The sequence below is a fragment of the Calonectris borealis genome, chromosome 30, assembly GCF_964195595.1.
Source record: "Calonectris borealis chromosome 30, bCalBor7.hap1.2, whole genome shotgun sequence".
NCBI lineage: Eukaryota > Metazoa > Chordata > Aves > Procellariiformes > Procellariidae > Calonectris > Calonectris borealis.
Genome location: NC_134341.1, coordinates 1,312,036 through 1,333,856, shown reverse-complemented (window position 1 = coordinate 1,333,856; position 21,821 = coordinate 1,312,036). Strand labels below are relative to the sequence as shown.

The 21,821-nt window shown below is 43.6% G+C and overlaps 2 protein-coding genes and 1 long non-coding RNA gene across 11 annotated transcripts in view; 2 read left to right on the top strand and 1 right to left on the bottom strand.

Moving 5' to 3' along the window:
• Positions 1 to 11: 11 nt before the first annotated feature.
• Positions 12 to 491, top strand: COX14 (cytochrome c oxidase assembly factor COX14). The gene is made up of 2 exons (XM_075133775.1): positions 12 to 115; positions 202 to 491. Exon 2 carries the CDS (start codon positions 210 to 212, stop codon positions 366 to 368), a length of 159 nt encoding a protein of 52 aa, XP_074989876.1. The 5' UTR covers positions 12 to 115; positions 202 to 209; the 3' UTR covers positions 369 to 491.
• Positions 492 to 676: 185 nt separating this feature from the next.
• On the bottom strand, positions 677 to 19,876 carry CERS5 (ceramide synthase 5). Of its 8 annotated transcripts, none has more exons than XM_075133765.1 (10): positions 19,627 to 19,872; positions 13,573 to 13,678; positions 11,307 to 11,437; positions 10,251 to 10,308; positions 9,564 to 9,614; positions 8,760 to 8,852; positions 7,270 to 7,398; positions 6,878 to 6,984; positions 4,838 to 4,994; positions 677 to 1,967 (listed from the first exon to the last, which is right to left on the bottom strand). In XM_075133765.1, the coding sequence occupies exons 1-10, from the start codon at positions 19,824 to 19,826 to the stop codon at positions 1,818 to 1,820; spliced, it is 1,182 nt and encodes a 393-aa protein (XP_074989866.1). In that variant the 5' UTR covers positions 19,827 to 19,872; the 3' UTR covers positions 677 to 1,817. The 8 variants fall into 8 exon arrangements, with proteins under 8 accessions (XP_074989866.1, XP_074989868.1, XP_074989865.1 ...); XM_075133767.1 differs by lacking the exon at positions 677 to 1,967 and adding an exon at positions 1,974 to 2,133 and having other exon boundaries at positions 19,627 to 19,874; XM_075133764.1 differs by lacking the exon at positions 677 to 1,967 and adding an exon at positions 2,142 to 2,771 and having other exon boundaries at positions 19,627 to 19,874.
• A 164-nt stretch (positions 19,877 to 20,040) lies between these two features.
• LOC142073660 (uncharacterized) overlaps positions 20,041 to 21,821 on the top strand; it is a 38,176-nt gene continuing 36,395 nt past the window's right edge. For both annotated transcript variants that reach the window (XR_012670445.1, XR_012670444.1), the window contains exon 1: positions 20,041 to 20,457. This is a non-coding gene — a long non-coding RNA (uncharacterized LOC142073660). The remainder of the gene's footprint in view (positions 20,458 to 21,821) is intronic.

Here is a 21,821-nt window from a genome sequence, read left to right as displayed (position 1 = left end):
CCAGCAGGCAGCGCCGGCCCACCGCGCCCCCACGTGACGGGCGGAGGCGGGGCGCTGGCCGGAAGCGCACAGCAGCGGAACAGCGCGCCGGCGGTACCGGACCCCGAGGGCGCAGGTACGGGGATGGGGGGGGCGATCCCGGCAGGACGGGGCGGGGGAGGGAGCGCTCCCGGCCCCGCTGACCGCCGTCTTGTGTTGCAGGCGCAGCCATGGTGTCCGGCAAGCAGCTGGCCGACTTCGGCTACAAGGCCTTCTCCGGTTCCATGATGCTGCTGACGGTCTACGGCGGGTACCTGTGCGGCGTCCGCGCCTACCGCCTCCTCCAGCGCCGCCGGGAGCGGCAGGCCGCCGCCGGCCCCGACAGCTGAGGGCGGTCTGGGACCCGCTACCGCGTTTCCCGGCTGGGGGGGGGGAGCAGGGAAACGGCCCCACGGCCGCCCCCGGCCGAGGGAGGAGATGGAGGGTAATAAAAACGATGTGAAAACGCCAAAGCACGGTGCCGCGTGGTGTCTGCGTGAAACGGCGCCGAACGGTTCCCCGTTAATCTTAAAACGGTGCTTCTCCGAGGCAGCACCTGGGCCTAGCATCGGTCAGCAGTCCAGCTGCTCAGAATCACAGAAAAGGGGCATACAGCGTCCTCGATTTTATTTTCTCGAGATGAAACATGTCAACCGAGTTTCTGAAGCATCTTTTAATCGGAGATAAGAGTAAACAATGGTATAAAATGGTAACAACTCAAGAAGTTTCCAAAATTCAGCTCATGATTGACACACGGGTCTTCCATTGCCCCCAAGTACCATTGAGTAAAAAAAAAGAAGCAAAGCCCATGGTGCGGCTGCCTTTCCAGCCCAGCCATTCCTCCACACCGCTGCAAAATCAGAGCAGCAACGTTCACTTCTGTCTTGGAGTACAGACAAGCAGGACCGAAACATCTTATTTTCTAGAAAGTTAAACGCAGCCCACCAGTACTGGTCCGCCCTCAAGTCCTAGCTTAGCCAACTGTATCCAGTAGGTCTAGAAACATCTTCAAAACCACAAGTTGCAACAGAAAAAAAAATTTTAAAAGGCATGTATTGTGACAGTTGTCTCAGGGGCAATAAACAACCCCCCTCCCCCGTTTCAGAAGGCTGTAGTCAAGACTTCAGAGGGGCTTGCAGCACCAAAATAGGCAGCAGATGCTGGCCTGGTCCCTCGTGACAGCAGAGATACAAGCTATAACCTCCTTAGCATATAGCACCCCGATGGCAAGTTAGAACGTTTCTGTTGTAGCACAGTCCAATTCAAAGCTTGGTTGTAGTCCAGAGCGCTCACAGCGGGACTGTGAAAAAGAGTCTCTGCTACAGCCAGGGTAGTTTGGACGTGGAACCACGGGACCCTGCGTTCTCCATGCTTAGGTGGCTTCTGGAGCGCATCGAGGAGATATGCCGAACCTGCACCGGAGCAAACCGTCACTGAAATGGCACCGTAACCCTCCTGCGGTCAGCAGCCAGCCTAGTCCAAACTTGTTCCGCCTTGAGTTGATCCTAGTAAAAACCAGTTTGTCACAAACAAAGACACCTCTGCAAATACCGATGGGACTAAGATTTAAGTACAAAATGGCTTAAAGTGAAATCTGCAGCTTTGTTTTTGCCCTAGTCAGTGGCTTTATCCCTTCTGTTGCACAAAGCCTCTGACTGGTCTGGATTGCGCCCGTTTCAGATTTGCTGGAGGTTTCTGGGGAAGGGGTATCTTGATTAAAGATCACTTGGGAATGTGGAGCTCAACACATCTAGATATTTAAAGATAAGTTCGTGTTTGCTCAAGGCCAGCCCACAGCCTTACTCTTCTGTCCACTGGCCACTAGCCACATGGCCATTAATGCGGTTGGAGCCGTTACTCGAAGTGCTGAAAACTCCTTTTCTGCTGTTGGAAGTCACATCCTCCTCTTCAGAGCTGCTCTCTACATCGCTGCGGTCATCTTTTGATACCTAAACGTTCAAATGAAATGTGGTAGTGGAAAGGGGAGAAGGGAAGTTGAAAAATTCACAGAAAACAGTGGCTAGAAGGTTGTGTCCGTGTGATTAACCAGCTTCAGTCAGTTACATTTACCTTCTGCATTTGGTCCTGAATCATTTCAAACTCACAAGGAGGAACCTGTCATCGCATACGGAATGCAAGACAGACTTGAAAATGACAATTTGGAAATACGAGTTCCATTTTCCAAATACTCTATACATCTGTGAAAGCACTACACTTTTCTTGCTCTCACCAGATCAGAGGACACTACAGATCTTTGGTTGTTCTTATCTTCCAAGAGCTGCATTCTAGATTGTGGTTAAAGGCCGCTTTTCCAAACGATAAATTTGTTTTGAATCAAAAAACTTCTCACACCATAATCATCAGTGGGTATGATGACCAAAAAACATGTATATATCAGTTTTAGAGAGAACATTTTGTCCTACAGGGAGCAGCTATATTTATCACATTACTGTTTGCACAAAGTGCCTCCCATTTTCACAGCTTGTGGTTCATACATGAGAGCTCATTTACAAGCAAACGCCTGTCTGGACAGTGGGCTGTAAAACAAAGACAACAATCTAATCCAGTTCAGGAACAGAAGGAGCATCTCAGCCCAGAGATCTAGATCTTCTTTGCAGAGTTATGCCTTTAGTCAAAAGACTGACTGCCAATCCAGCTGAATTTGATCTGTAAGTAAGATTTTGAACTTTGCGAAGCAGATCCAGGCGCACTTTGCTGCCGGCTGCTCCGAGTGCCGCAGGAGGGCACTGTACCTGCACCAGGGAAGGGAAGAGATCAAAAGCCCGGCCCTAACTGCAAACAAGCACCTTGGCTGGTGGCAGGGTGCCAGAGCCATAAACTCACCAGTGCCGAGCAGTGACTGCCTGAACGGCCCGTGCTCTGCATACCCCAAGGCAGGCTCTCCACACTTCTGCCTCTGCACCTAATAGCCCTCATTTACTTAATGTGCAAGCACTTTGCGGCTAGCACCTTTCCAAGCGTTTCAGGATTTCGTTCTACTCTGCTTGCTTTGAGTCAGGGTTAGGGCTTTTGAACAGCACCAGGCAGGAAGTTTTTGAACTCAAGGGAGGATCTGGCAGAAAGCCAGGTAAAGTTAATGATCTCCAGGATTGGTTTTGACAGGCCTGTTGGATGTACTGGCTTCTGTCTGTTGCCAGAACTTTTGGTATCTTTCCCCACTCTCCTGCTATGTTGGAAGTCAAAGGGTCACTGGAAGGAAGCAGAAATCCCTTGAAATTTTTCCCGTTATTTGGACAAGTGACTGTTCTACTCCTTTTCGCAAAAAGCATTGCATTTCTCCTGTCCTCTTCCACTCAGCACAGTGTTAATGAGCACTAAAGACAGATATCAGAGTCTCTGTGGGCGTATAAAAGCAGAAAGGTGAAGGCCATGCAGCCAGCTCACAGCAGATAAGAACAAACCTCAGGACACTGCTTTGACCTTTGGAAAAAACTGCATTTTAGCATACTGTCAGAACCAGCACTGTATCAACCAGGGAGAGAAACGTTTTAAGAGAAGGCACCAGCCATGTAAAGCCCCAAGACCATAGCTTTGCTTTTGTCTTAGCCTTGAAACAGACACAGGTGTGTTTCAGTGAACAAACAGAAGCACAGATCACACTTACATGCAAAGGATGAAACTGTCCAGCTCCAATCTGGCACAGAGAAAAGGAGGAAAGAATGAAGAAGACAGAGCTTAGAGTCCTTTCTCTGGCTAGGTCACCTGGACAGGAGAGAACCAAGGAAAGGAGAAAGATGTAGACCTCAGGATACAGAAACAGCTGCACAGACAGAAAATAAGACATTTGCAGTAGCAGCTGTGCGGAACAGATGAAAAGATCATGTGCATACTCTGGAACATGCCCTCCCCTGACAATCACTGCCACAGACAACTACGATATAAATATTTTTCAAGGTTACATTCCATGTAACACAAAATAAAGGAGAGCCATGAGAGAAACTCAGATCAGAATACCAAATATCTGATTAAAAAAAAAAAACATTTGTGCTATGAAATCAGCTGCTGCTTTCTAGTAGCCGCAAGGGAAGTGGCTTCTCTTGATGGGTAGGCTGGGTGTCAAATTAGCTCCTAGATTGGCTTACCCTGTCTCATGCTACTTCAGTTGAACTACACCATTCTGCTTGGCAACGGAGGTTGCAGCTGGAAGTCAGCACTGTTCACTCTCAGGGCAGTATCTGTTGCTAAGCAGCTGCTGTAGTTTCACCCTCCCTCTCCCCAAGACTCCCAACACAAGTTAAAATTGGAATACTCGGGACTGAAGCTAGACTGCACCCCATTAGCCCAGTGACAACCAGCAAACCCCACTGCATTTCTGATAACCCTTTCTCTTCTGCATGCTGCAGCTCAGTGCCTGGCCTGCACTGACAGCCAGAAGCCTGTGTTAGTGCTAAGAAGTGGAAGATGCATAACCCTCACCACATCCCCAGAACCAGCTGAAGTTGGGAAGCTGGAAATCATCCTACATGATTGTTCAATAAAGAGCCTACTACCACCTTAAACGCCAAAGTACATAACAAGTCTGTCATCATCACTATTATTACAACATCTGAACGTACTGGAAAATGGTGTTATTTCCCTGCATGACCAGAACAGAGAGGAAAGCATCCCTGCCTTTGTATACACCTGGCAACTCAAGTCTGCAGAGCAACCAAGGTAAAAAAACGATCGTTCTACAAAGCACTCCTGATGCAAGCCCCGTGAGAACTAGTACCAGCCCTCACTGAAGGGCCCAGTTTCTCATGATTGCTTAATAGGGCTTGTAGGAAAGAGGACCCAAAAGAGTCACCAGCAATCTTACCTTTCCCCGCACGAGGGCCTTGTAGGCAGTGCGAATGATGAGAGAAGACCAGATGATATGCAAGATCTGCAAGGTTACCAAAAGCCCATTGAATAGCCACCATGAAGGATAAGGACCAATCAACTCCCAGCTTTCAAATAGGGTTGTATTCAAAATCCTAAAAGAGATCCAGAAACACATTACAGATCGGCTGTGCTGGTAACATAGCTTCCAGCTCTAAATTAAGATGACTGGCCAGATGCACAACAGTTTGCATCTCATTTAAGCATCTGTTGCTTTGCTCCTAGCAGAGCGGTGATGGAGCTAGTCGCTTGCCAGAGTTAGGAGACAGACTAAAGCTAATTAGAAACATTTGAACTGAGCAACAAACAGGAGAAGATGTGAATGCTCTGCAGTTTGGTTACACATACAGATCTGCTGCCAATTTCCTTCTCAAAAGCATGAGCATTTATAATAACTTTAAAGGAAGTGATGTCAAGCTGCACTGGTCATCAAAACAACTGTTAACACATTCATACTTGGGCAGTCTTCACCCATATTTAAAGATCAGGAAGGAATTTTGTTCCCAGTAGGCCTCCCTCCCTGTGCGCTATTCTCTTCCCTCAGATTTTTATAGATTCCTCCTGCCAAGCTGGAGGACTAGAAACTGCTTTATGGACACAGCTTTGTGCTTTCTTTCATTACTGTTTTGCTGTTCTTGTCGCTGGGAGTTATTGCCAGTACTTAAGTAATTTAATAAACATTTTAGATTTTATGAAGTAGAGAGGTATGGAGAGACCTTTAAAGACGTCATTAATTTCACATAGCTTTTAACATTTCACAAGAGAAGAAAAACAAACCTTTCAAAGAAGAACCCAAGTCCCCCAAAATGCAGCCTAAGAAACATCTAACTCATAGCCAGTTTATGGATGAACTAAATGCAATTCCAGAGATCTGTTGATGTTTTATACTACTAATTAGGGAAGGGAATATACGTGAAGTGAAATAGCATAGGGTCTGCAATACTGCTGCAAGCTTGCCAGATTTCTCTATGAAGTTGAGGAATTACATTACAGCCAGTGGAAAATACATTAAAGATTTACAGGACTGCTGAGCAATAGCATGATGCAAGAGCATCACCTCATGACAGACAACAGCAATAAGAACAATGACAACTATCTATCACTATAAGAAGCCTATGAAGACATAAGAATTAAAGCTTTTCCTTAGCCAGACTCTTTTGATGCATTTACCGGAAAACAAGCAAGAGCTTTAATTGCAACCCTGATACCAAAGCATAAATATTGTTTCAGCCTACTGTCAAAGCACCCAAAAAGAATGGGGAATGCAAGCTGTCCATTGCCTAGGAAATGAATACATGCAGTAAAACCGAAATAAACTGAGTAATAATCAGGTGTAACCAAATTTTCACCACACTCTTTCAACAGAAACAAGAAGTGGATAACAGCTCATCAACAGAAGAACCTCACCAAACCTGACCTATTGAGGTAAGAGGGAATCTCATTACAGGATGATTAGCTATAAGCCGTTTAGCCAGGGTTTTACCTCCCAAGAAACCTAAGGCCTATTTCAGGCTCTGAACAGTCACGACACAAGGACAGGACACGCGTGTCATAAGAATCAGAAACTGCAACGATGACTAAACCAGATACTCAAAAATCAAATTTACCTCAAGAGACCATGCCTCATTTGTAACTATTTCCAAAACTTCTTGAGAGAAGCAAGCAACCCTTCAAGTCTTTCAGAGCAGATACCGGCTGACTTGGCTCCGGCTAATAAGCACTGTCATCACTTTGCAGTAAGAGGAGAGGGGCCAGCTGTGCATCAGGATTCTAGTCACTTTTCACACTCCCTCAGCTGACTGTTGAGAGGTTTCTTCACACGCCTAGTTGAATGTACTGCTCCAAACAGTACTTGGGTTGTCTGCAACTTCAGGCTGCCTTGAGGGACAAGCTGGAATGCTTGCAAGAAGTCTAAATACAAAGGTTTTGCTTAAAGGATTGGAAGAACAAACAAGACCTTACAGCTCAAGGTGCTTACCAGAAAGGATAAATGCCCAACCGTGTAACAATGAATACAACACCAAAGAGCATGAAGAAAGCATCACATAGACGTTGGTACTTGGCATAATTGGCTAGCTTTGCAGCCTAAAAGAGACAAGAAACATGAGAATATTATTCCCTTTGTGCACTCATGTAATTACCAGGCTGTAGAGCTTCAAAAACCCTCAAGCCGTCACATTTTTAAGGAGTTTGGAACATTTAGGGATTATTCTCAGCACTAAAGCAGTTATGAGGAAAAGCTGACAAGGCAGGATCAGCAGCACAAGTTTTATGGCATATTTAATGCAGTTTATCAAGAATGCGAAAGTCAGCTTGCTCCCCTGAGACCACACTAGCATTAGGTACGCAAAGATTTGAAAGGAAACTCACCTCTAAAAGGAAATCTGATGCATCATGGAGGCACAGCACCAGAGTTCCAACCCGCACCATATTATTCATATAAGAGAATGTAATGAGTCCAATTGTAGCCAAATGATGGACGAACATGATCAGGAAGTCCTGGAAACAGAAAAAAACATGAATGAAGACTCTTTGGCTGTCAGAGAAATTAAAAGGTTTGGAACACAGCCACAAAAACTGACTAACTGGGGTCATAGGATTACTTCAGTTCAGGCTCTGACTCCACTTTGTATAAAGCACAGCTCATCACACAACATCAACCATCATCACTAAAGGTTCTAGAAAGGTCTCTCCCAGCATTTGTGCTCCTCCAGAGTCAGAACTCTGCATACACAGGCACAGCACAGTCTCCTTGGCACACACATGCAAGGTAAAGATAAGTATGCCTGCAGACCCCACTGAAAAGATCGACAGGACAACATATGGCCCTTATTTTTGGCTCCTTTTGGTTTTACAGTCATATTGCTAGCCCTTTCAGCTCTTGGCACAAATTTTAAGTACGTTGCTGTTACTGTTGTCAGTGTGCAAAAGCCTGCCAGAGCATAGCAGGCATAGAACACAAGATAACCCAACAGCAAGAACTAGGCCACTTCATTAAAAAAATGTTTACAATGTACATACATTCAAGGCTGTTTTCCAGTTTAGCCCCCTGGGTACAACGCTGCCACATCAATGTACCTTACCATGCTTGCATGGGGAATGTAATCCACTATGTTAAAGTCAGAGTACAAAATTAAACATTATAAACTGTATCACAGATGCTGTTAATCACTCCCTTTCTGCAGCTCCAAGATATTCTGTAGTGCCTCACCTACTAATATTCCAGTAGAGAAAAAAATCTCAGGCAAAATTTTCTTTTTGATCAGTCAATACAAGAATTGGGATAATTTGCTACTTTGCACTTTGTATAACAGAAGCAATAAACCACGATTTACTATGAACTGTTTTCCAACAGCAACAATAAGCCAAATCCTAGAACCTAGCGCAACGGGATTAGATTCAGGCAATTGCGACCAGTCATCATTCTGCTATACACGAAGATGAAAAATTACTTTCAAAAAAACATTTATTATTGCTTTAGTGTTTGCAATTTTCTCACCCAGCTCAGCAAGGTACTGCTTTGAGCATCTCATTTTCATGTTTTCTTGCAAGCCTTCTAATTAAAACCATTTTTACGCAATGATTTGATAATTTTTTATTGGGAGGTATTGAGTGATTCTGTTCTTTCCCCTGGCAGGTGAAAGGGACTCTCAAGATACCAGGTTGCACATCAGGCTTGCTCCTCCCTTCTCCCCAGGACTGGGTAGTGATTACAGAAGGAGGTAGGCTACACAAAGATGTGAATGAGGAAGAAAATACAATTATTACTATGCTTTAGCTTTATTGGCCAGGCACACTCACATTTTTTGTTAGTCCTATCTATTTAGCAAAGTGGTTAGTGCAATTCTGGTTAATCTCACCTTCCGTTTAATGTCTGTAAACTGAGAAAACATGAGAGACCAATAGAAGGCCAGCTCCAAGATATAGTAATAATAAAGCCTGGATGTTAGAGGCTGGAAAACAAACAAAGATAGCACAGTTAAAGTATTTTGTCTTCTAAAATTTACATTAAAATCGACTTTTTCCTTCCTTCCTTCCCATCCCACTCTGTTCTTCCAGAACGCTGAGGCATAAGTTAAAAGATCTGAAATTAAGGTTTAGTAAAAACAAGCTTAAGCAACAGACGTCTTACTCTAGGCTTAGTCACACAAACATACTTGTGTGTTTGAGCTTTATTCAAAAGTAGTAAGATTCCCTTGTCAATATTTAGAACTCTTACTGCAGCCTCTTGGATTAGGAAAACCAGGCACTGAAACAGACTGGTTGGCCTTTATGCAATCACACTTGCTGCATAATGAAAACAACACTCTAAATAAGTTACCAGTACAATTTTACGCGTAATTTTTTTTTCACCTCTAATAATCTCAGCAGCAAGTAAACATAAAATGAATGTGAACTGAGTCAGTTCTATCTGAGGAAACACTGCTGTTGACAAACCTAACCAGGATCTGAAGACATAAAGAGTAAATGCCATCTTTGTGCCTTCCAAAAGGGATGGCCATTCACTCACTAGAAAGCTTACCAGGTTGCAGCCTGTGCAGCATCCACCCCGCAGAATCACGAGAAGCACTCAAGTCTACTGAGTTTCAATCTGCTATCATTAACAAAAAATAAAACCTGAAATTGTGCAAAAAGTTGGACTCTAGTAAGTGTTTATCTCCTACCTGAAAAGGGTAGTTGTACCAGCACTGTCGTGTGTCCCAAAACCAGGGTGCCTAAAGGGAAAAAGACAAGTTACTATTCTACTGGGTTTCTTCTTCCCTATCATCTAAGGCAGTTGACCACTATAGTACTGTTTCACTGAAATTTTATCTTGATTCTACCATTCAAGCTAAATTTATTGTAAAACATCCTAGTGATTTAAAATATTCTTTCTGCAGTCAAAGGCAAGTTATACTGCAATGGAAATTCAAATAATAATCACACAGCTCTAATAATAATAAAGACACAAAGAGATGAATCTGTATCCCTTCAAGAGGGAGATGAGAAAAAAAATAAGCAGCTCTCCATAGCAAAAAAAAAAAAAACACCCCAAAAAACCCCCACAAAAACCACAAAACAGTTCTGTCCCATTCTGGGTTAACAGGATAAATAAGTTTCTAATATTTCCATAATGACAGATCTGTATAGAAGCTTTCCTATAGTGTAAAGAAGATCCTTAAACAGAAACCCCGGGATCTCAAATAAGGGAACATAAAGATGATTATCACCACTAAACCTCCCTTGTTTTAAGCTAGGTGCAAGCACTGAAGTGACATAGGTAGTCAAACCCCCTGTATTTCAGCAGGACAGCCATAAGCCAGCAGCATGCCACACAGAACAACAAGGTGGGGGATGACAGACCAACTCACCGTCCAGAGAAACCTGATTCCATAAAAAAATATACTTAAATAATATGTAAATCTCCACCTGAAAAAAGAAGCAAAAATTAAACAGGAAATAGAAATAGCTTCTACATTTGTAACAAAAACTGGAACAATTGTGAAAAAACTCAATTCTGACACCTGAAAAGCTTTCACCCACCAAATGGTAATCCTTCATTCGTAAATGTTTCATGTAAGGATAAACCTATGTAAGAGTTTTCACACCACACACAAGTTTGCATCAACAGCCAAGTTTGAAATAAAGTTCAGAGTGAACACGCATCATTCATATGCCTTAATATACAATAACAAGATAACAACAAGATAATGCATTGTTATCCAGAAGGTATCCTAATATATGTATTTGTCCCTCTTACCTTGTGTCTTTAAGTAGACAAAACCATACTGGGGGGAAGAATTAATTTGAAGAAAGTTACTGGAAAGGAAAGAAACCAGCACAGAAGAAATAACAAGTCAGGAAAAAAATATTCAGATGCTACTACACTAACAGAGGAAACTGCAAGCATTCAGAAAGAAACAAAGAACAAAAGAATGAACTGAAATGAAAAGAACAGGAAACCGAGAGGTGTCTGTATAAAAGTATATACATCATTGTGTAAGCCATAAGGTCATTCTCTCTGGGAACAAACGCTGGTCTACAACATAACCGTGCAGACAGCAGACTTGTCTTCAGTATAATTACTCAAGTTGTGCACATGCATACATGCACACACACATGCACACTGAAGTGCTATGTTTGCATTAAGGACCTGGTCCACTAGCTAAAGCTGCTCATCCTTGACAGGAGTAACTCCTGTACATGTGTTCTGGTCTCTCATGCACATATACAAAATATTTTAGAATACTGAATTCTAAAAAGCCCTTCTAACGTCTTTCATTTGCTTATATAAGAATTTAATCTTCCACCAGCCAACCCCAAGACACTAGTTTAAATTAGCAGCTGACCACAGTTTCAGTTAGAAAAGAGAACATACAGATGGAGCTTTAAGATGAAGCCACATCTTGGCCTCTGCACAAACATACATGCTCTCACAAAATTTAGTGAGGGTGGTGGGTTTGTCCTGGTTCCTCCGATGACGAAACCAGCGCTGGATCTTTCGAACATCCCAGTCTAGCTGCTTTGACAAGCCTTCTAACCTTTTTCCATCTGGAGACTGAAGGAAAATGAAACAAGTGTCATTTCTCCTGCTTCTCAACCTACTTTCAGGCTGAAATTCCCTCTGTACTATGATAGAAATGATGCACAGATAACAAAAAACACATACTAGGAAGGCATTACGTACAGACTAGAAGCAGGAACCCATTGCCACAAATGTTCATTCAAGTTTAACCTTCATAAACCACTAATTACTTAATTATTCAGAATGCTTTTGGTTTAACATTTCCTCATCTATTTCATCATTTGGCAGCACATTATGACAAAGAATGCAATTGTTCTGTTTCTTAATTTTGGGGGGAGGAACTTCTAAAATGTCCTGTCCTACCTGTTAAAACTTGCACATCAATTCAAACAGTCCAGAACTCAGGAAGATCAAAGCTGAATACATTTAAGGATTGCTACACACTGCAAGTTTAGGGAATCTTTAAAGCAAGAGTTGGTTTAACACACTACATATTTGTATATTCCAAAAGGGCATCGTAGAGATTGCATTATTTCCGTTACCAAAGTTTATAAATAAAATTAAATTTGAAAACTGAAATAATTGTATGATAAAGAATGTATCATTGTTCTCTGACTGGAAACTCTACTGGCGGTTTATTTGTTTGAATAATGACATAAATGGATTTATAAGAGACAAAGTGAATAAAACCTGATAACTACCTCTAAAATGGCCCAGTGGTGAGATAAGCCACGTTAGTTTCAGACCAGTGTCCTTTTAACAAGCTCTGCCAGGGAGCTCTTACAACTGAAAGATGATAAACACATTTTACTACTTGAGTTACATACAAACCCAAAAAACTATGCAGAATGCTGATTTAATAAAGAGTCACCAGACTGTTCAACTGAAAAGCAAAATCATTTGTCATTTGATTTTCAGTATTGAGACCATAACTTTCCTGTAATTCCATCACAACCAGATCTCTCCGCACTTTACTAGGCTTTAATGGTTCGGGCTACCTGACACTGCTGCATTGGAAGTGAACCTGCCTCAAAGGAGAATTTACAGAGCTCCAATTTCAGAACAGCAGTGAAATCTTTCCCCTGCATCAGTGCCACCCTACATTCTGATTCTCCAAACCCAACAGCAGACACAAGCATACTGGTACAGTTAAACGCAGCTCTGTTTTCATAAGCTAGATAAATTTTGCACAGGATGTGTCCTCATGGGTTTCCTAAACATTAATTTCAAGGACATCCCCTACATAAAAGTCCTCCCCACAAACGGCATCAAATCATAGGGACTTTTCAGTTCACACGTCATTCCAAATACCTCAAAACTTTAATGTTCCCATGAGGCGAGTTTTAGTAAGGTTTTTATAGAATTTCCCTTCCATTCACTGAGCACTTTATCTGCTCCACTCAGAATGAAGTTCAGCATCACCAAATCAGAACATAAAACCTTCCATTTCATTATCTTTAATGAAAATCTATCATGCTGTCCACATGGACTTCACTGTCAACATTCAACAGAGTTCAGACAGTGTGGAATTCTGTAATTCTGAAGTGAAGGAGCACTGTCAGCTTAAGTGAAAGAAAGGCCATGAAACAATCAAAAGAAACACCAACTGTCAACATTAAATATCCTACCCTTTATCAGAGCATACTTCCATTGACTGAATGCTTTCCTTAAATAACTGACTTCCACTGTGACAGCTGTTGTCCAATTCCACAGTAGATGGCAAAAATAAGAAGATGACATTCACACAACTGGCCAATAAAACCAGCAAAGGAACAGAACTCAAGGAAAAGAGTAGCACTTTTCCAATAGAAAATGAAAGATACTGGGAAATTTCTTGTTAAACCAAGAACTACCACCTGTTACAAGAGTAACAGTTTGGACAAAGGCAGCAAACTGAAGGAAGCAGCCTCGTACCTTTCTAAAAAGAGAACATTTTTTATTCAAAAAAAGATTCTTCTGTGCACAAAAGCATAGGTTAGCCATAAAGAGAATTTACTTTGCTACAAGACAGATATGCCAGAGGCAAAGTAAAATAAGAAAGAGCACACTCATTGTGCATGCACAGTGTGAAATGCATTCCTCTCAAACTACAAAAGTGAAAGCAAAAAGCCCCCCCACACTCTCACTTACAGGCCTCCATTTCTAGCAGAATTTGAAGCATGACTCACCTTAGTGATGGATGTAAACACTTTCTCTAAAATTGCATTGGGCTGGGCTCTGTGAGGTCCACTGTCTTGAATGCCAAGGTTTATGGCACATGGCTTGGCAATAAACCTGTAAGAGTTTGGAAGAAAGAGCTAGATTAAAACAAGATATCTATTTCCCTCCTCTGCCTAAATCACAAGGACCCTGACTTGTCACCAACTGCAAAAACTATCCGAAAAGCTTTTGAAGATCTCCACTCACTTCGCTTAAAGAAACTCCACAGGTGAAGAAACATCTTTTATTAGTCCAAATGGTAATTGCAGACAGCACATACAATACACACATCTAAAATGAAAAATTACATCTTAATGTCCTTGGCTTGTAAGGATCAGAATGTGTTCCCCCATCTCATTACTCAGAAATAAAACGATAGATCACTGAAAGGAGTCCTCTGCGAACATAAATGCTAGAGCCCTTGTAGCCCTATAAACAAAATGCCTTCTTTCCAGAATGCGCCTTGGTGTCACACAGCTCAGAAAAAAGGGAAGTTCAAGTGACACAGTTCCTAAAAGACACACACTTTATTCTTCCCAAAGACAAAAAAAAACCCCAAACCCAAAAAAGTGTCTTGTTTCCTTCCGGAGAGTGAGGAAGATGTAGGAAGTCACTCAGTCTGAAAGACTCAAGAACTCAGTATCTCGCTCAGTCCTGTATGCATGGTGTATTCCAGAAGTTGATCTAACACTTTGTGAACTTTATAGCACAGACACTCTGAAAACAAGCCTGGTTTTGCAACTAAAATTAATTTATACATGTTCAAAAATTATTCGGTTTTGCTGTACCTTTGTGTCAAAATGGGCACAGGATTCTAAGGAAAAAGCATGTGTTGCCTGAACATGTGAATTGTCCTCTCTCCTGTTGGTGGGCAAGAGAGAGGGGTTTCTAGGAGCAATTTTTATTATTTTTTTAAATCCATTATTTTGAAAGAGAGCGAGCGCAAAGAACCTGTCTCTCAAAACCGATTTTGAAACGGACCCAACATTTGCATCATTAAATCTATCTTGCTTCAAAACAGAGATTGTTTCAGAGACAACTGAATTGAAGACAACAAATTACACATATGTATTCCATTTAGCAGACTCAGAGTGCCATCAAGCAGAAAATGCTGCTTTTTCCAACCACTACATTTGTTACCATTTCTCCTTGTGTTTAAAAGGAGAGATTAAAATTCAGGAGAATCACGACTTTAAGTACTCCAACAGCAATCATTCTTGGGAGTACATTGTTAGTACTTCAGTAACAAATAGCTATGACTGCATTTAAGAACAGACACAGGTTGGGGGGTTTTCCCCTTGAGAAATTACAGATCAGCTCATGACTAATCCTAAAGGAACTCCCTTGCTCTCAGAAAATACTAAAAAAGTAATAGACACTGTGGCCCCAGGTTTCACTGTCCTGCCCCATTTCTTCATACATCCTGTTCACTTCAATAGTCATAGCTTTAAAACAAAAAATTAAAAAAAAAAAAAAGGAAAGGGTGATTTCCTTTTAGCTTCGCTCAAAAGGCTCACTGCTTCCTCTGTAATCTAGACCACCAGCCAGAAATTATGTTCTGATGTTATGAAACATTTGGCTAGACACCCATAAAAGCGTACATCTTTATACTCTTCTTTCCTACAGGATATACCACAGCAACAGCAAAGAAGTATACATGCAATTACAGGACGCCAAATATTTTTATTTCATTTTCTGGGACACAGTGCTTACAGCTCTATAAAAAAAAAAATCCTGGCCTGAAGATACTCAGTTTGGGTCAGTTTCCTCACGTAAGAGAGCAAACCTGAAAAATCTAAAAATCTACACATTCAATTAATTTATTATTCAGGAGAATCGTCTTTTGTTTTAAGAACAAGTGAAGAAGAGAAGGAATGGTTAAGAAGGTGTATAGTGATCCATACAAAATTTTGGCATTATTCTAGAATTCAAAAGCTGAAGCATCAAGGAAAGAAGAAATAGCATCTCCTCAGAAAGAAAATTGCAGAAATAATTCACTTTGGGACATAAAGATTGCAAAAAAAACCCCCAAACCTCAAAACTTTGCATGAAACTATTCCTGAGTAGTAGGCTTCCTTCACTAGCAGGCTTAGGGAAAAAATACAGATGTTTCCAGAATTCAGGGGGGGGAAAAAAATAAAACTCAAGAGTAAGCCACAGGCTACAGCACAGGACTCAAGTTACTCAGTCAAGCATGCTGGTGACCAAAGAGCAAACCAAAAAAACCCGCAAACATTTCTAGGTGCACGGAAGGAGACAGACATCAACACAAGCAAACAGACAAGTCACACAATGGAGGCAACAGAGGTAGTCCCAGTCACAGAAACAGGAAGGAAAAAGGATGGCAGCAATGAATTTCATTACTTTTAAGGAAGTCTAACCCAACACCGTAACGTCGCTTCCCTAACTCTGCAAGTAATGCCTTCGTGCAATGAAACTGCAAATGACAACTGTCCTGCCGCAGGGCCTCCTGACTGGCCACGCAAGGCGTTTTCACCTGGGCCGGGCACGGCTGGCTCACACTCATCAGTCCACTGAGCAGCCACGGCCCAATTGCTTTGACCAGTTACTACCTTGCAGGTGGAATATGAAGTGAATGATCAATCCTATTGCCAGCCAGAAAAATATCAAGATGACATGCTATTTCCTTTAGGTGTCCATTAAGGAAAACTCACACTTACAACCTCTGTAGCATTTTATATTTTTGGCCCCAGAATAGGTTTTCAGATGTGCAAGTTTTGCACTGTATCCCACAGAAAAAAATTCTGCATAGCAATAGCAATTAAGCACCAAAAAAAAAGGCTGCCCATAGTAGGATTTCCATTCTTGGGGATATTCAAAATGGAACAGCACAAGACCATGAGCAACCTGACTTGACTAAAACATTGGCCCTGCTTTGAGGACAGGGTTGGACAAGGTGACCTCCAAAGGTCTCTTTTAATCTAAATTATTTTATGATTTCACAGAAATCTTAACTGCAGCAACTATTCCCAAGGTCAACTTACTGCTACACCTTCCCAGCAAGGAATTATCATCACTTAAATACTTATATTACACTTTTCTGAACAGGCATCTGCTCATTGGCTTAAGTCATACCTACCAAGCTACCTTTTTCACACTAGTTATGAAGATAGACTGATTTTGAAACCAACACCAATTTTCAAGTACACAGACTCATATGTTATAGCAAGTATTTCCCAGGCATGTTGTACTTCACAAAACCCAAAGGCAGAATCCTTCCTTTCAGAACATTCAAGTTTGCCTGGTGACTCCCTACGACAGCTCTGAAAAGGAAAAACAATCTGCGAAACAGCAAGTTTTATAAAATATGCACTCAAAGTAAGAGTTCGTCTTTCCATAATCTCTCAGTTTCATTGTGTTAAGATTAAACCACCTCATTCCACAACTGTCTCTAATTTTCCAGACAGACCTGATGAAGTAGCATCTAAAATCACTTTTTTCTCGCCCCTCCAGCTTGAGCACAAGCTGCAGATCCCTCCTCAGACCTGTAGAGTAACAAGCATCTGTTACTGAAGGGCATTCCAGTGTAATTATAAACACATCATATGAATAACAGGCTCCAAGTTTTCGCAGATACCTAGAAATTTTTTTTGTGCCTGCAGTGGGACCAGATGTGTAAGGAGAAATAACAGCAAGTATAACCAAGAAAAAAAAAATACAAACTAACTCGTGGACAGAAGTCCTTCTTTGTCTTGCCTGCACAAAATCCATCCCCCTACCACTGAGTCAGGACTTTACCTTCCTCTGCAAGTCTTGCCTCATCTCTATAACCATGTACTTCCCACAGACAGTCAGCTTAATGAATATTTTACCAACATCATGATGCAAAGGTTAATTTATAGGAGCATTCACTAACAGAAATATGTGTCAGCATTACAAGTGTCAGTGTCACAAAAGCACTTCCTCACACTGAAGAGCTACAGCAAAAGGAGAGAGAAAAGAAAGAAATTAAGAGAAGCTAAAACAAAAGAGCTGCACAAGTATATAATTCAAGTTCTGAGTCATCGAGTCCAACTGCCAATTGTGTGGCAAGGAAGACATTTGACACAATCATCCCCAAAGCCTGAATATATGCACAACAGGGTTTTATTAAGACAAATCTGAACTTCTATGACACATTCAAAGTGGCGGGAGGAAAGAGAAAAGCATTTCTTAAAAAATATGGTCTTTTAAAATGAATGTACTAGAAACTGCCCTGGATGTTGCTCTTACAATCTGCTTTCACTTCAGGATACCACCATTGAGACACACTATAGCAAAGACACAGCAGGAAAAAAAAGGAACAACCCTCTCAGGAACCAGGCCATGGTCTCTAGTTTTTACCATGCAGGCGGAGGACTTAATTTGTCATTTGACTCCTCCCTAAATTAACACTGCAAAAGAAATTTCACAAACCAGGTAGACGTTATCAGGATAAAGTAACTGCTATCAGGAGGATAGCAGTGTTACTAGGTGTGGTAGGATGCACTGTATCTCTCCTAACATCTCATACTCCAGAGAAAAGAGAATCTTTTGCACTTCTTCCCCAGACTAAGACACCTGGACTAAACAGGGCTTGGAAAGCGCGGAGACCTTCCTACAATTACCCCTTTCAGGGGCATCGTTCTGTCTCACAACTTCCTTTCCCTGTCTGCTAGCAAGTGTGAACATTTGGCCAAGACTAGCAGCAGCACGCCAAGCTGAGATGAGATTTTGGCACTGCCACGTGTGTTCCTGGGTCCTCTGCACTAGTTTGAACCGCCAGTAGTCTTCTGAAGCTTTTTTTTCCAGGGGGGAGGGCAGAAAGATAAGATGGAGTAAAAAAAGAGCCTCTCAAATTTCTCTCCTACTCTACTTGCCTGCTTCATTTTTCTCCACAGTTCGCCTATCTTTTTACTTCACCTCAGTCCCCTCTTCTTGTTTAATTTCTGAAAGCTCAAGAAAATTCACACTTCTTACAGAAAACTGACACAACAAAATCAACTCGATTCCTACTCACTTTAGTCCTACAGCCCTTTTCATGCTTAGAAATACTTCTGTCCTTTCAACATAGAAATTTAAGATTAAATCAATCTTTAATGAACTACTTGAACAGGAATACAAGGTGCCTTGCTCTGCTTCACCTAACGGTTTTCCTAAATAAGCTGCTTTACTAATTAGTATCTATGTCACCCACAGAGTCTGCCCTGCATGTGGCTGTAAAAGATACACATCGTGGAAAGGATAAACCTCTGCCCCAGGAAGAGTTAATATATGTTTATGGATACCCAAGTAAATGAGAAATACTATATTACACCTGTTTATGGGCAGATATGATAATCTGCACGCACTTCCATCATGCCCCAGATGCAGGGGATCCACAAATTGTTTAATAATATACTAGGCCATGTGAACAAGTCCGATTTCCTCATCCAGGAACCCGTAAGGAAAGTACAATAAAGGCAGAGACCAGCAACACGAGCAAGCCAACTGCAGAGCAGCAGCAGCCAGTTGTCTTTCACTCCCCCAGCCGAGGTTCTCCTGGACAGGAGGCGAAATGAAAGTGAATTCCCCAGACTTTTTTCTGGCACTACCTCGGCATAAGGAACCGCTAGCACCGGAGGAGCCTCTCGGGATTCAACGCCAAGGGAGAGAGGAGCCCTATGGGCTTGTGTACGTCGTGACTGACACGAAGCGCTTCCCGGGACAGGTTTTCCAGGGTTACACAATATTCCCTTTCCACGCAAAAAGAGCTTCGGGAGACGCCGCGGCCGGAAAGCCCGCCACGGCCTCCGCGGAAGGCCTCCGCGCTGCCCGAGGGGCGAGCGGGGAGTCCAGCCGAGCCGCCCCGCGGGGCCCGGCCCGCCCCGCCTCGCCTCCGCCCGGCCCCGGGGCCGCCCGCCGCTCCCCCCGGGGCGCTCCGCAGCCCGTTGCTAAGAGACACCGGCGCGCTCGCCCCCGAGGCGGGAGCGGACGGCGTCCCGGCCGCCTGAGGGCCCCGCCGCACTGGGGGCGCCCCGCGGCGGGGGCGGTCCCGCGCTCACCTCTCGAAGAGCAGCCGCACGGCGAAGATGCCGAGCGCCAGCGGGAAGGCGGAGAGGACGTGGCCCGCCCGCGGGTACTGCAGCCCGCTGCCCGGCGGGCCCGGCTCCCCGGCCAGGTCCGCCCACGTCACGTTGTGCGGCAGCCAGAACCGCTCGTTCCAGAACCAGGCCCGCAGCGCCGCCGCCGCGGCCGCCGCCATCTTCCGCCGCCGCCTGCCTCCCTCCGCCTCCCTCCCGGCGGCCGCAGCTGAGGCGGCCACCGCAGCCGACAGCGGGGCGGTGCCGCGCGCCAGCCCCGCCCCTCCCCTCCGGCGGCGAGGGCGCATGCGCAGGCCGGGCACGGACGTGCGGGGCTTCGCCGGGCCACGCCCCCGCCGCGGACCGTTAGCTCGGAGCAGGCGCAGTGCGGGGCCCGCGCGCCCGCCTCTCGGCACGGCGCCGGGCGGGCGCCCCGGCTGCCGGCTCAGCGCTCGCTGAGGGGACGCGGCGCGAAGGCGGCCCGTCACGGGCTGCCGAGCCTTCGGGGGCTTTTCCACCAACAGAGACGAGTTGTTCTCACTTAAAAAAGTCCTCAAGACAGCCTTTAATGGGGCCTAAAGCACGCGCTCCTGAGGGGAGTCCGGTCTCTTCCCCCGGGAAGGCAGGCGCCGAGCCCCGCCTGAACGCTGCGGAGGCGGTTGCTACCCCACTCCGGTAGATAAACCACATCCCGCTCACCCCCGAGGGGGAGGATTCCTCAGACGGGCTCATAGCCCGTTTCACTCACCTCTGAATGGAAAGGCCCCAGAGCTGCAAGCAGGACAGTGCAACTTCTCATGCGAAGAGTTTATGGTAAGATACCGAGGATTAGTTTTACTAATATTAATAGCGATGTGGTTTAATATTTAAGCACAAAACAGAGAGCGAGAGGTACACTGATTAGCAAAGTTTAAGATATTCCTTATAGCTTTTAAAAAATTCAGAAAAATTTGTGGTTTAACTTGACATCTTGGGATGAGGGTTACCAAGTAACAAAGCCTAGCCTTTGTGTAAGCTTTTCAATTAGATGTTCAAACTCTCCATAAAGGTGATCAGCATCAACTTCCTTGTACGTTGTAGCAAATGATCCATCTTTCATAGAACAGCTCTTTGGGCATCTGCCCAGTTGAGAGCAATTAAATGGCCCATTAAGCACTCAAATACTCTTATAACTAATAGATTTAAGGACAGGCTAGTTCATGATCTGTTCACTTTTTTTTAATCAACGACTTTATTTAAAAGTACCACTTGTGCTAATTTCTCCTTGAAGATGTTCAGCCAGTCTGAGTGAACAGCAAGGGTCCTTGTATCTCAGGGACTCACAGATGCCTCAGATTTAACTAGAGCTAATGATGTATAACATTAAAACCTCTGGTAACTGCAGCCAGTATTACTTTAGTATCACGTAACTGGGGATGCATTGTAAAATTCAACTGCATTCCTAAGAAACAAGTAGTGGGCCTATTCAATAAATCCAAGTCCACAACAAATATTCTTCCCTTCCTTTTCAAAAATACACTTAGCACAATTTCCCATCAGACCGATCTCCAATTGCTTAGTAGTTCGAGGAAGTCTGATACAAAATGCATTTTGTTAGGAAGAGATAAAGATTACAGAAAGCAGCATGTGCTTGCACATCAGCTTTCTTAGTTTTGCAATACCTCTATCTGTACAAATCAAGTCTTACTTCTCCCTTAAAAAGAAAGAAAAATTAGCATAGGTTGTACACCTCATGATGTGCAAGTGCTAATACCTTCTAGCTAGATAGCAGGCTTGTTTTCGCTTCTCTCTCCCTCCTTCCCTTATATACGTGTCATACACACGTGCATTTTCTCATGCTGCTGCAGGACACTTACTGCATTTCTTCTAGGTCTTAGGCCCTGTCTATCCCAACCAAATCCACCTCAGGCTTAAGTGAAGATAACTGCAATACAAAGAAGCTTATAGGAAGGGGGAAAAAAAAACCCTCAGTTGTCCTCAGCTACCATGCCCGAGAACCACCTGAAGCCAGAAATGGAACTGCATGTCCTTATTTCTTTCGCCCAACTTGTTCCAATCCCTCTTCCACACGCTCTTGCATATGAGAGCACAGTCTGCCCATTTGACTGTCAACCAGAAAAAAAGTGGACACATAGTGTCACCTAGTGGCACCAGAAAAATCACTGTCTGGTCTCCAG

Excerpts from the sequence above, each read along its gene's own strand:
- CERS5 (XM_075133764.1), bottom strand. The coding sequence starts at position 19,826 with ATGGCGGCGGCCGCGGCGGCGGCGCTGCGGGCCTGGTTCTGGAACGAG. Across the intron at positions 8,853-9,563 it reads GGTACAACTACCCTTTTCAG|CCTCTAACATCCAGGCTTTA; the intron begins GTAGGAGATAAA and ends TTTGTTTTCCAG. Across the intron at positions 7,399-8,759 it reads TTACAGACATTAAACGGAAG|GACTTCCTGATCATGTTCGT; the intron begins GTGAGATTAACC and ends TTCTGTTTCCAG.
- COX14 (XM_075133775.1), top strand. The coding sequence starts at position 210 with ATGGTGTCCGGCAAGCAGCTGGCCGACTTCGGCTACAAGGCCTTCTCC.